We start from the raw sequence: 14,401 nt of genomic DNA on the forward strand, positions 1-14,401 counted from the left end.
AGCTAGCTCTGATCCAGGTCCCACTCAGCTAACTAGCTCTGATCCAGGTCCCACTCAGCTAGCTAGCTCTGATCCAGCTCCCACTCAGCTAGCTAGCTCTGATCCAGCTCCCACTCAGCTAGCTAGCTCTGATCCAGGTCCCACTCAGCTAGCTAAGTTAGCTCTGATCCAGGTCCCACTCAGCTAGCTAAGTTAGCTCTGATCCAGCTCCCACTCAGCTAGCTAGCTCTGATCCAGCTCCCACTCAGCTAGCTAGCTCTGATCCAGCTCCCACTCAGCTAGCTAGCTCTGATCCAGCTCCCACTCAGCTAGCTAGCTCTGATCCAGGTCCCACTCAGCTAGCTAGCTCTGATCCAGCTCCCACTCAGCTAGCTAGCTCTGATCCAGGTCGCACTCAACTAGCTAAGTTAGCTCTGATCCAGGTCCCACTCAGCTAGCTAGCTCTGATCCAGCTCCCACTCAGCTAGCTAGCTCTGATCCAGGTCCCACTCAGCTAGCTAGCTCTGATCCAGCTCCCACTCAGCTAACTAGCTCTGATCCAGGTCCCACTCAGCTAGCTAAGTTAGCTCTCATCCAGGTCCCACTCAGCTAACTAGCTCTGATCCAGGTCGCACTCAACTAGCTAAGTTAGCTCTGATCCAGGTCCCACTCAGCTAGCTAGCTCTGATCCAGCTCCCACTCAGCTAGCTAGCTCTGATCCAGGTCCCACTCAGCTAGCTAAGTTAGCTCTGATCCAGGTCCCACTCAGCTAGCTAAGTTAGCTCTGATCCAGGTCCCACTCAGCTAGCTAGCTCTGATCCAGCTCCCACTCAGCTAGCTAGCTCTGATCCAGGTCCCACTCAGCTAACTAGCTCTGATCCAGGTCCCACTCAGCTAGCTAGTTCTGATCCAGCTCCCACTCAGCTAGCTAGCTCTGATCCAGGTCCCACTCAGCTAGCTAAGTTAGCTCTGATCCAGGTCCCACTCAGCTAACTAGCTCTGATCCAGGTCGCACTCAACTAGCTAAGTTAGCTCTGATCCAGGTCCCACTCAGCTAGCTAGTTCTGATCCAGGTCCCACTCATCAGCGAGCTCTGATCCAGGTCCCACTCAGCGAGCTAAGTTACCTCTGATCCAGGTCCCACTCAGCGAGCTAAGTTAGCTCTGATCCAGGTCCCACTCAGCTAGCTAAGTTAGCTCTCATCCAGGTCCCACTCAGCTAACTAGCTCTGATCCAGGTCGCACTCAACTAGCTAAGTTAGCTCTGATCCAGGTCCCACTCAGCTAGCTAAGTTAGCTCTGATCCAGGTCCCACTCAGCTAACTAGCTCTGATCCAGGTCCCACTCAGCTAGCTAGCTCTGATCCAGGTCCCACTCAGCTAGCTAGCTCTGATCCAGCTCCCACTCAGCTAGCTAGCTCTGATCCAGCTCCCACTCAGCTAACTAGCTCTGATCCAGGTCCCACTCAGCTAGCTAAGTTAGCTCTCATCCAGGTCCCACTCAGCTAACTAGCTCTGATCCAGGTCGCACTCAACTAGCTAAGTTAGCTCTGATCCAGGTCCCACTCAGCTAGCTAGCTCTGATCCAGCTCCCACTCAGCTAGCTAGCTCTGATCCAGGTCCCACTCAGCTAGCTAAGTTAGCTCTGATCCAGGTCCCACTCAGCTAGCTAAGTTAGCTCTGATCCAGGTCCCACTCAGCTAACTAGCTCTGATCCAGGTCCCACTCAGCTAGCTAGTTCTGATCCAGCTCCCACTCAGCTAGCTAGCTCTGATCCAGGTCCCACTCAGCTAGCTAAGTTAGCTCTGATCCAGGTCCCACTCAGCTAACTAGCTCTGATCCAGGTCCCACTCAGCTAGCTAAGTTAGCTCTGATCCAGGTCCCACTCAGCTAGCTAAGTTAGCTCTGATCCAGGTCCCACTCAGCTAGCTAGTTCTGATCCAGGTCCCACTCATCAGCGAGCTCTGATCCAGGTCCCACTCAGCGAGCTAAGTTACCTCTGATCCAGGTCCCACTCAGCGAGCTAAGTTAGCTCTGATCCAGGTCCCACTCAGCTAGCTAAGTTAGCTCTCATCCAGGTCCCACTCAGCTAACTAGCTCTGATCCAGGTCGCACTCAACTAGCTAAGTTAGCTCTGATCCAGGTCCCACTCAGCTAGCTAGCTCTGATCCAGCTCCCACTCAGCTAGCTAGCTCTGATCCAGGTCCCACTCAGCTAGCTAAGTTAGCTCTGATCCAGGTCCCACTCAGCTAGCTAAGTTAGCTCTGATCCAGGTCCCACTCAGCTAGCTAAGTTAGCTCTGATCCAGGTCCCACTCAGCTAGCTAGCTCTGATCCAGGTCCCACTCAGCTAACTAGCTCTGATCCAGGTCCCACTCAGCTAGCTAGTTCTGATCCAGCTCCCACTCAGCTAGCTAGCTCTGATCCAGGTCCCACTCAGCTAGCTAAGTTAGCTCTGATCCAGGTCCCACTCAGCTAACTAGCTCTGATCCAGGTCCCACTCAACTAGCTAAGTTAGCTCTGATCCAGGTCCCACTCAGCTAGCTAGCTCTGATCCAGCTCCCACTCAGCTAGCTAGCTCTGATCCAGGTCCCACTCAGCTAGCTAAGTTAGCTCTGATCCAGGTCCCACTCAGCTAGCTAAGTTAGCTCTGATCCAGGTCCCACTCAGCTAGCTAGCTCTGATCCAGCTCCCACTCAGCTAGCTAGCTCTGATCCAGGTCCCACTCAGCTAACTAGCTCTGATCCAGGTCCCACTCAGCTAGCTAGCTCTGATCCAGCTCCCACTCAGCTAGCTAGCTCTGATCTAGCTCCCACTCAGCTAGCTAGCTCTGATCCAGGTCCCACTCAGCTAGCTAAGTTAGCTCTGATCCAGGTCCCACTCAGCTAGCTAAGTTAGCTCTGATCCAGCTCCCACTCAGCTAGCTAGCTCTGATCCAGCTCCCACTCAGCTAGCTAGCTCTGATCCAGCTCCCACTCAGCTAGCTAGCTCTGATCCAGCTCCCACTCAGCTAGCTAGCTCTGATCCAGCTCCCACTCAGCTAGCTAGCTCTGATCCAGGTCCCACTCAGCTAGCTAGCTCTGATCCAGCTCCCACTCAGCTAGCTAGCTCTGATCCAGGTCGCACTCAACTAGCTAAGTTAGCTCTGATCCAGGTCCCACTCAGCTAGCTAGCTCTGATCCAGCTCCCACTCAGCTAGCTAGCTCTGATCCAGGTCCCACTCAGCTAGCTAAGTTAGCTCTGATCCAGGTCCCACTCAGCTAGCTAAGTTAGCTCTGATCCAGGTCCCACTCAGCTAACTAGCTCTGATCCAGGTCCCACTCAGCTAGCTAGCTCTGATCCAGGTCCCACTCAGCTAGCTAGCTCTGATCCAGCTCCCACTCAGCTAGCTAGCTCTGATCCAGCTCCCACTCAGCTAACTAGCTCTGATCCAGGTCCCACTCAGCTAGCTAAGTTAGCTCTCATCCAGGTCCCACTCAGCTAACTAGCTCTGATCCAGGTCGCACTCAACTAGCTAAGTTAGCTCTGATCCAGGTCCCACTCAGCTAGCTAGCTCTGATCCAGCTCCCACTCAGCTAGCTAGCTCTGATCCAGGTCCCACTCAGCTAGCTAAGTTAGCTCTGATCCAGGTCCCACTCAGCTAGCTAAGTTAGCTCTGATCCAGGTCCCACTCAGCTAGCTAGCTCTGATCCAGCTCCCACTCAGCTAGCTAGCTCTGATCCAGGTCCCACTCAGCTAACTAGCTCTGATCCAGGTCCCACTCAGCTAGCTAGTTCTGATCCAGCTCCCACTCAGCTAGCTAGCTCTGATCCAGGTCCCACTCAGCTAGCTAAGTTAGCTCTGATCCAGGTCCCACTCAGCTAACTAGCTCTGATCCAGGTCGCACTCAACTAGCTAAGTTAGCTCTGATCCAGGTCCCACTCAGCTAGCTAGTTCTGATCCAGGTCCCACTCATCAGCGAGCTCTGATCCAGGTCCCACTCAGCGAGCTAAGTTACCTCTGATCCAGGTCCCACTCAGCGAGCTAAGTTAGCTCTGATCCAGGTCCCACTCAGCTAGCTAAGTTAGCTCTGATCCAGGTCCCACGCAGCTAGCTAAGTTAGCTCTGATCTAGGTCCCACTCAGCGAGCTAAGTTAGCTCTGATCCAGGTGCCACTCATCAGTTAGCTCTGATCCAGGTCCCACACAACTAGCTAAATCTGATCCAGCTCCCACTCAGCTAGCTCTGATCCAGGTCCCACTCAGCTAGCTAAGTTAGCTCTGATCCAGGTCCCACTCAGCTAGCTAAGTTAGCTCTGATCCAGGTCCCACTCAGCTAACTAGCTCTGATCCAGGTCGCACTCAACTAGCTAAGTTAGCTCTGATCCAGTTCCCACTCAGCTAACTAGCTCTGATCCAGGTCCCACTCAGCTAGCTAGCTCTGATCCAGGTCCCACTCATCAGCGAGCTCTGATCCAGGTCCCACTCAGCGAGCTAAGTTACCTCTGATCCAGGTCCCACTCAGCGAGCTAAGTTAGCTCTGATCCAGGTCCCACTCAGCTAGCTAAGTTAGCTCTGATCCAGGTCCCACGCAGCTAGCTAAGTTAGCTCTGATCTAGGTCCCACTCAGCGAGCTAAGTTAGCTCTGATCCAGGTGCCACTCATCAGTTAGCTCTGATCCAGGTCCCACACAACTAGCTAAATCTGATCCAGCTCCCAATCAGCTAGCTAGCTCTGATTCAGGTCCCACTCAGCTAGCTAAGTTAGCTCTGATCCAGGTCCCACTCAGCTAGCTAAGTTAGCTCTGATCCAGGTCCCACTCAGCTAGCTAGCTCTGATCCAGCTCCCACTCAGCTAGCTAGCTCTGATCCAGGTCCCACTCAGCTAACTAGCTCTGATCCAGGTCCCACTCAGCTAGCTAGCTCTGATCCAGCTCCCACTCAGCTAGCTAGCTCTGATCCAGCTCCCACTCAGCTAGCTAGCTCTGATCCAGGTCCCACTCAGCTAGCTAGCTCTGATCCAGGTCCCACTCAGCTAGCTAGCTCTGATCCAGCTCCCACTCAGCTAGCTAGCTCTGATCCAGCTCCCACTCAGCTAGCTAGCTCTGATCCAGGTCCCACTCAGCTAGCTAGCTCTGATCCAGGTCCCACTCAGCTAGCTAGCTCTGATCCAGCTCCCACTCAGCTAGCTAGCTCTGATCCAGGTCGCACTCAACTAGCTAAGTTAGCTCTGATCCAGGTCCCACTCAGCTAGCTAGCTCTGATCCAGCTCCCACTCAGCTAGCTAGCTCTGATCCAGGTCCCACTCAGCTAGCTAAGTTAGCTCTGATCCAGGTCCCACTCAGCTAGCTAAGTTAGCTCTGATCCAGGTCCCACTCAGCTAACTAGCTCTGATCCAGGTCCCACTCAGCTAGCTAGCTCTGATCCAGGTCCCACTCAGCTAGCTAGCTCTGATCCAGCTCCCACTCAGCTAACTAGCTCTGATCCAGGTCCCACTCAGCTAGCTAAGTTAGCTCTCATCCAGGTCCCACTCGGCTAACTAGCTCTGATCCAGGTCCCACTCAGCGAGCTAAGTTAGCTCTGATCCAGGTCCCACTCAGCTAGCTAAGTTAGCGCTGATCCAGGTGCCACTCAGCTAGCTAAGTTAGCTCTGATCCAGGTCCCACTCAGCTAGCTAGCTCTGATCCAGCTCCCACTCAGCTAGCTAGCTCTGATCCAGGTCCCACTCAGCTAACTAGCTCTGATCCAGGTCCCACTAAGCTAGCTAGTTCTGATCCAGCTCCCTCTCATTTAGTTAGCTCTGATCCTGGTCCCACTCATCTAGTTTGCTCTGTTCCAGGTCCCACACAACTAGCTAAATCTGTTCCAGGTCCCACTCAACCAGCTAGCTCTGATCCAGGTCCCACTCAACTAGCTAAATTAGCTCTGATCCAGGTCCCACTCAACTAGCTAAATCTGTTCCAGGTCCCACTCAACCAGCTAGCTCTGATCCAGGTCCCACTCAACTAGCTAAATTAGCTCTGATCCAGGTCCCACTCAACTAGGTAAGTTAGCTCTGATCCAGGTCCCACTCAACTAGCTAAATTAGCTCTGATCCAGGTCTCACTCAACTAGCTAAGTTAGCTCTGATCCAGGTCCCACTCAACTAGCTAAGTTAGCTCTGATCCAGGTCCCACTCAGCTAGCTAAGTTAGCTTTGATCCAGGTCCCACTCATTTAGTTTGCTCTGATCCAAGTCCCACTCAGCTAGCTAGCTCTGATTCAGGTCCCACTCAGCTAGCTAAGTTACCTCTGATCCAGGTCCCACTCAGCGAGCTAAGTTAGCTCTGATCCAGGTCCCACTCAGCTAGCTAAGTTAGCTCTGATCCAGGTCCCACGCAGCTAGCTAAGTTAGCTCTGATCTAGGTCCCACTCAGCGAGCTAAGTTAGCTCTGATCCAGGTGCCACTCATCAGTTAGCTCTGATCCAGTTCCCACTCAGCTAACTAGCTCTGATCCAGGTCCCACTCAGCTAGCTAGCTCTGATCCAGGTCCCACTCAGCTAGCTAGCTCTGATCCAGGTCCCACTCATCAGCGAGCTCTGATCCAGGTCCCAATCAGCGAGCTAAGTTACCTCTGATCCAGGTCCCACTCAGCGAGCTAAGTTAGCTCTGATCCAGGTCCCACTCAGCTAGCTAAGTTAGCTCTGATCCAGGTCCCACGCAGCTAGCTAAGTTAGCTCTGATCTAGGTCCCACTCAGCGAGCTAAGTTAGCTCTGATCCAGGTCCCACTCATCAGTTAGCTCTGATCCAGGTCCCACACAACTAGCTAAATCTGATCCAGGTCCTACTCAGCTAGCTAAGTTAGCTCTGATCCAGGTCCCACTCAGCTTACTAGCTCTGATCCAGGTCCCTCTCAACTAGGTAAGTTAGCTCTGATCCAGGTCCCACTCAACTAGGTAAGTTAGCTCTGATCCAGGTCCCACTCAACTAGGTAAGTTAGCTCTGATCCAGGTCCCACTCATCAGCTAGCTCTGATCCAGGTCCCACTCAGCTAGCTAAGTTAGCTCTGATCCAGGCCCCACTCAGCTAACTAGCTCTGATCCAGGTCCCACACAGCTAGCGAAGTTAGCTCTGATTCAGGTCCCACTCAGCTAGCTAAGTTAGCTCTGATCCAGGTCCCACTCAGCTTACTAGCTCTGATCCAGGTCCCACTCAGCTAGCTAGCTCTGATCCAGGTCCCTCTCAACTAGATAAATTAGCTCTGATCCAGGTCCCACTCAACTAGGTAAGTTAGCTCTGATCCAGGTCCCACTCAACTAGGTAAGTTAGCTCTGATCCAGGTCCCACTCAGCTAGCTAGCTCTGATCCAGGTCCCACTCATCAGCTAGCTCTGATCCAGGTCCCACTCAGCTAGCTAAGTTAGCTCTGATCCAGGTCCCACTCAGTTAACTAGCTCTGATCCAGGTCCCACTCAGCTAAGCTAGCTCTGATCAAGGTCCCACTCATCAGCTAGCTCTGATCCAGGTCCCACTCAACTAGCTAAATTAGCTCTGATCCAGGTCCCACTCAGCTAGCTAGCTCTGATCCAGGTCCCACTCATCAGCTTGCTCTGATCCTGGTCCCACACAGCTAGCTATGTTAGCTCTGATCCAGGTCCCACTCAACTAGCTAAATTAGCTCTGATCCAGGTCCCACTCAGCAAGCTAAATTAGCTCTGATCCATGTCCCACTCAGCTAGCTACGTTAGCTGTGATCCATGTCCCACTCATCTAGTTAGCTCTGATCCAGGTCCCACTCATCTAGGTAGCTCTGATCCAGGTCCCATACAACTAGCTAAATCTGATCCAGGTCCCACTCAGCTAGCTACGTTAGCTCTGATCCATGTCCCACTCATCTAGGTAGCTCTGATCCAGGTCCCACTCATCTAGGTAGCTCTGATCCAGCTCCCACTCATTTAGTTAGCTCTGATCCAGCTCCCTCTCATTTAGTTAGCTCTGATCCTGGTCCCACTCATCTAGTTTGCTCTGTTCCAGGTCCCACACAACTAGCTAAATCTGTTCCAGGTCCCACTCAACCAGCTAGCTCTGATCCAGGTCCCACTCAACTAGCTAAATTAGCTCTGATCCAGGTCCCACTCAACTAGCTAAATCTGTTCCAGGTCCCACTCAACCAGCTAGCTCTGATCCAGGTCCCACTCAACTAGCTAAATTAGCTCTGATCCAGGTCCCACTCAACTAGGTAAGTTAGCTCTGATCCAGGTCCCACTCAACTAGCTAAATTAGCTCTGATCCAGGTCTCACTCAACTAGCTAAGTTAGCTCTGATCCAGGTCCCACTCAACTAGCTAAGTTAGCTCTGATCCAGGTCCCACTCAGCTAGCTAAGTTAGCTTTGATCCAGGTCCCACTCATTTAGTTTGCTCTGATCCAAGTCCCACTCAGCTAGCTAGCTCTGATTCAGGTCCCACTCAGCTAGCTAAGTTACCTCTGATCCAGGTCCCACTCAGCGAGCTAAGTTAGCTCTGATCCAGGTCCCACTCAGCTAGCTAAGTTAGCTCTGATCCAGGTCCCACGCAGCTAGCTAAGTTAGCTCTGATCTAGGTCCCACTCAGCGAGCTAAGTTAGCTCTGATCCAGGTGCCACTCATCAGTTAGCTCTGATCCAGGTCCCACACAACTAGCTACATCTGATCCAGGTCCTACTCAGCTAGCTAAGTTAGCTCTGATCCAGGTCCCACTCAACTAGCTAAATTAGCTCTGATCCAGATCCCACTCAACTAGCTAAATTAGCTCTGATCCAGGTCCCACTCAGCTAACTAGCTCTGATCAAGGTCCCACACAGCTAGCGAAGTTAGCTCTGATCCAGATCCCACTCAGCTAGCTAAGTTAGCTTTGATCCAGGTCCCACTCATCAGCTAGCTCTGATCCAGGTCCCACTCATCAGCTAGCTCTGATCCAGGTCCCACTCAGCTAGCTAGCTCTGATCCAGGTCCCACTCAACTAGCTAAATTAGCTCTGATCCAGGTCCCACTCAACTAGCTAAATTAGCTCTGATCCAGGTCCCACTCAGCTAGCTAAGTTAGCTCTGATCCAGGTCCCACTCAGCTAACTAGCTCTGATCCAGGTCCCACACAGCTAGCGAAGTTAGCTCTGATTCAGGTCCCACTCAGCTAGCTAAGTTAGCTCTGATCCAGGTCCCACTCAACTAGGTAAGTTAGCTCTGATCCAGGTCCCACTCAGCTAGCTAGCTCTGATCCAGGTCCCACTCATCAGCTAGCTCTGATCCAGGTCCCACTCAGCTAGCTAGCTCTGATCCAGGTCCCACTCAACTAGCTAAATTAGCTCTGATCCAGGTCCCACTCAACTAGCTAAATTAGCTCTGATCCAGGTCCCACTCAGCTAGCTAAGTTAGCTCTGATCCAGGTCCCACTCAGCTAACTAGCTCTGATCCAGGTCCCACACAGCTAGCGAAGTTAGCTCTGATTCAGGTCCCACTCAGCTAGCGAAGTTAGCTCTGATTCAGGTCCCACTCAGCTAGCTAAGTTAGCTCTGATCCAGGTCCCACTCAGCTTACTAGCTCTGATCCAGGTCCCACTCAGCTTACTAGCTCTGATCCAGGTCCCTCTCAACTAGGTAAGTTAGCTCTGATCCAGGTCCCACTCAACTAGGTAAGTTAGCTCTGATCCAGGTCCCACTCAGCTAGCTAGCTCTGATCCAGGTCCCACTCATCAGCTAGCTCTGATCCAGGTCCCACTCAGCTAGCTAAGTTAGCTCTGATCCAGGTCCCACTCAGCTAACTAGCTCTGATCCAGGTCCCACACAGCTAGCGAAGTTAGCTCTGATTCAGGTCCCACTCAGCTAGCTAAGTTAGCTCTGATCCAGGTCCCACTCAGCTTACTAGCTCTGATCCAGGTCCCACTCAGCTAGCTAGCTCTGATCCAGGTCCCACTCATCAGCTAGCTCTGATCCAGGTCCCACTCAGCTAGCTAAGTTAGCTCTGATCAAGGTCCCACTCATCAGCTAGCTCTGATCCAGGTCCCACTCAACTAGCTAAATTAGCTCTGATCCAGGTCCCACTCAGCTAGCTAGCTCTGATCCAGGTCCCACTCATCAGCTTGCTCTGATCCAGGTCCCACACAGCTAGCTAAGTTAGCTCTGATTCAGGTCCCACTCAACTAGCTAAATCTGATCCAGGTCCCACACAACTAGCTAAATCTGATCCAGGTTCCACTCAACTAGCTAAATCTGATCCAGGTCCCACTCAGCTAGCTATGTTAGCTCTGATCCAGGTCCCACTCAGCTAGCTAAGTTAGCTTTGATCCAGGTCCCACTCATCAGCTAGCTCTGATCCAGGTCCCACTCATCAGCTAGCTCTGATCCAGGTCCCACTCATCAGCTAGCTCTGATCCAGGTCCCACTCATCAGCTAGCTCTGATCCAGGTCCCACTCAGCTAGCTAAGTTAGCTCTGATCCAGGTCCCACTCAGCAAGCTAAATTAGCTCTGATCCAGGTCCCACTCAGCTAGCTACGTTAGCTGTGATCCATGTCCCACTCATCTAGTTAGCTCTGATCCAGGTCCCACTCATCTAGGTAGCTCTGATCCAGGTCCCACACAACTAGCTAAATCTGATCCAGGTCCCACTCAGCTAGCTACGTTAGCTCTGATCCATGTCCCACTCATCTAGTTAGCTCTGATCCAGGTCCCACTCATCTAGGTAGCTCTGATCCAGCTCCCACTCATTTAGTTAGCTCTGATCCAGCTCCCTCTCATTTAGTTAGCTCTGATCCTGGTCCCACTCATCTAGTTTGCTCTGTTCCAGGTCCCACACAACTAGCTAAATCTGTTCCAGGTCCCACTCAACCAGCTAGCTCTGATCCAGGTCCCACTCAACTAGCTAAATTAGCTCTGATCCAGGTCCCACTCAACTAGCTAAGTTAGCTCTGATCCAGGTCCCACTCAACTAGCTAAGTTAGCTCTGATCCAGGTCCCACTCAACTAGCTAAGTTAGCTCTGATCCAGGTCCCACTCAGCTAGCTAAGTTAGCTTTGATCCAGGTCCCACTCATTTAGTTTGCTCTGATCCAGGTCCCACTCAGCTAGCTAGCTCTGATTCAGGTCCCACTCAGCTAGCTAAGTTAGCTCTGATCCAGGTCCACTCAGCTAGCTAGCTCTGATCCAGGTCCCTCTCAACTAGGTAAGTTAGCTCTGATCCAGGTCCCACTCAACTAGGTAAGTTAGCTCTGATCCAGGTCCCACTCAGCTAGCTAGCTCTGATCCAGGTCCCACTCAGCTAAGCTAGCTCTGATCAAGGTCCCACTCATCAGCTAGCTCTGATCCAGGTCCCACTCAACTAGCTAAATTAGCTCTGATCCAGGTCCCACTCAGCTAGCTAAGTTAGCTCTGATCCAGGTCCCACTCAGCTAGCTAGCTCTGATCCAGGTCCCACTCAGCTAGCTAGCTCTGATCCAGGTCCCACTCATCAGCTTGCTCTGATCCAGGTCCCACACAGCTAGCTAAGTTAGCTCTGATTCAGGTCCCACTCAACTAGCTAAATCTGATCCAGGTCCCACACAACTAGCTAAATCTGATCCAGGTCCCACTCAACTAGCTAAATCTGATCCAGGTCCCACTCAGCTAGCTATGTTAGCTCTGATCCAGGTCCCACTCAGCTAGCTAAGTTAGCTTTGATCCAGGTCCCACTCATCAGCTAGCTCTGATCCAGGTCCCACTCAGCTAGCTAAGTTAGCTTTGATCCAGGTCCCACTCATCAGCTAGCTCTAATCCAGGTCCCACTCATCAGCTAGCTCTGATCCTGGTCCCACTCATCAGCTAGCTCTGATCCAGGTCCCACTCATCAGCTAGCTCTGATCCAGGTCCCACTCATCAGCTAGCTCTGATCCAGGTCCCACTCAACTAGCTAAATTAGCTCTGATCCAGGTCCCACTCAGCAAGCTAAGTTAGCTCTGATCCAGGTCCCACTCAACTAGCTAAGTTAGCTCTGATCCAGGTCCCACTCAGCTAGCTACATTAGCTCTGATCCAGGTCCCACTCATCTAGGTAGCTCTGATCCAGCTCCCACTCATTTAGTTAGCTCTGATCCTGGTCCCTCTCATTTAGTTAGCTCTGATCCTGGTCCCACTCATCTAGTTTGCTCTGATCCAGGTCCCACACAACTAGCTAAATCTGTTCCAGGTCCCACTCAACCAGCTAGCTCTGATCCAGGTCCCACTCAACTAGGTAAGTTAGCTCTGATCCAGGTCCCACTCAACTAGCTAAATTAGCTCTGATCCAGGTCCCACTCAACTAGCTAAATTAGCTCTGATCCAGGTCCCACTCAACTAGCTAAGTTAGCTCTGATCCAGGTCCCACTCAACTAGCTAAGTTAGCTCTGATCCAGGTCCCACTCAGCTAGCTAAGTTAGCTTTGATCCAGGTCCCACTCATTTAGAGTGCTCTGATCCAGGTCCCACTCAGCTAGCTAGCTCTGATCCAGGTCCCACTCAACTAGCTAAGTTAGCTCTGATCCAGGTCCCACTCAACTAGCTAAGTTAGCTCTGATCCAGGTCCCACTCAACTAGCTAAGTTAGCTCTGATCCAGGTCCCACTCAACTAGCTAAGTTAGCTCTGATCCAGGTCCCACTCAGCTAGCTAAGTTAGCTCTGATCCAGGTCCCACTCAGCTAGCTAAGTTAGCTTTGATCCAGGTCCCACTCAGCTAGCTAGCTCTGATCCAGGTCTACTTTACTTCTATAGTTTTATAATCTGAGTGTATGAAATGTCCACAGGTGTGTTACCTGTCCAATTTCATTTCATGTGATGGTCAAGTGACAACTCTCTTCCAGTCTATTAAAACCATAGTGATCACTAGTGCCTAAAAGCCAGTTTTAACATGGGCAGCGCCATTGAGGACTCTCACCACTTTGAAGTAGTCAACTGGGTGGGACTTCCTATGGGTTAAGGAAGGATCACATAATTCCATCCAGGTCATTGGGAGGGATCAGCCAATGAATTATACTATCTTGTGAGCAAACATTCCATAACTGGAGGTGACAGTAAATCACCAACCTTGTCTTTATACCTGTTCAGACAACACCCTCCAAGGGGCAGTATGCACCCTTTCAGTTTGATTACCAACTCATAGAATTAGTAGAAGCAAAAAATGTACCACTTCAAAATGGAGATGGCCTCAATGGTGCTGCCCATGCCCACACATCCATTTTTTATTTATCCATTATTTTACCAGGTAAGTTGACTAAGAACACATTCTCATTAACCTGGGATGAATGAGCCAATTGTAAACTGGGAATTATTAGGGGACCGTGATGGTTTGATGGCCAGATTGGGAATTTAGCCAGGACACTGAGGTTAACACCCCTACTCTTACGATAAGTGCCATGGGATCTTTAATGACCTCAGAGAGTCAAGACACCTGTTTAACATCCCATCCGAAAGACAGCACCCTACACAGGGCAGTGTGCCCAATCACAGCCCTGGGGCATTGGGAAGGAGTGCCTCCTACTGGCCCTCCAACACCACTTCCAGCAGCATCTGGTCTCCCATCCAGGGACTGACCAGGACCGACTCTGCTTAGCTTCAGAAGCAAGCCAGCAGTGGTATGCAGGGTGGTTTTCTGCTGGCAGTCTATCATTCTCTATGATTAAAACACACCACCATAGAATAAGTGTGATGTTATAAAAATATGACAACTATAAATATAAACATATAAAGCAGTCTATTATGGAAAAGCTAAAATGAGATGTTCTGGTTCATAACGTTTCCATTGATTCCACTCTAACTGATGACGCTCTCGTGTCTTGCAGAACCTCAGGGAGACAAAGACACCGCACCCTGCAGCCCGGAAGACTGAGCTAGCATGTCCAGCCAGACCACCACAACCCCCGGACAGATGGATAGATAGGCCTGGCCCTGCTCGTGGTTCTGCTGTATGGCTGATCTGCCCCCCTGCAGTAGCAGCAGTATGGAGGAATGGCAGGAGAAACGAGGCCTGCAGACAGTAAGTAGAGAAACCATCACCTGGGCCTTTATATTCTAATGTACCTATTACATACACTGAGTGCACAAAACATTAGGAACACCTGCTCTTTCTATAACATAGCTTTCACTTGGATTCACCTGGTCAGTCTATGATCTTTTATTGATGTCACCTGTTAAATCCACTTCAGTCAGTGGAGGAGACAGGTTAAAGAAGGAATTTCAAGCCTTTGAGAATTCAGAGGGTGAATCGGAAGATGAAAGTGTCTTTGAACAGGATATGGTAGTAGGTGCCAAGCGCACCGGTTTGTGTCAAGAACTGCAACGCTGCTCGATTTTTCACACTCAACAGTTTCCCGTGTAATCAAGAATGGTCCACCACCCAAATGACATCCAGCCAACTTGACAAAACTGGGAAGCATTGGAGTCAACATGGGCCAGCATCCCTGTGGAACGCTTTCGATACCTTGTAGAGTCAACAT

The 14,401-nt window shown here is 51.2% G+C and overlaps 1 protein-coding gene across 2 annotated transcripts in view; it reads left to right on the top strand.

Moving 5' to 3' along the window:
- LOC123994229 (highly divergent homeobox-like) overlaps nt 1–14,401 on the top strand; it is a 77,507-nt gene that overhangs the window by 17,781 nt on the left and 45,325 nt on the right. The window contains exon 2 of one of the 2 annotated variants that reach the window (XM_046296767.1): nt 13,748–13,941. In XM_046296767.1, the coding sequence (XP_046152723.1) occupies nt 13,873–13,941 (69 nt within the window). In that variant the 5' untranslated portion in view covers nt 13,748–13,872. Of the gene's footprint in view, nt 1–13,511; nt 13,942–14,401 lie in introns of those variants that run through there. The other variant, XM_046296768.1, reaches the window with a different exon arrangement.

The sequence above is a fragment of the Oncorhynchus gorbuscha genome, linkage group LG13, assembly GCF_021184085.1.
Source record: "Oncorhynchus gorbuscha isolate QuinsamMale2020 ecotype Even-year linkage group LG13, OgorEven_v1.0, whole genome shotgun sequence".
NCBI classification, from domain to species: Eukaryota; Metazoa; Chordata; class Actinopteri; order Salmoniformes; family Salmonidae; genus Oncorhynchus; species Oncorhynchus gorbuscha.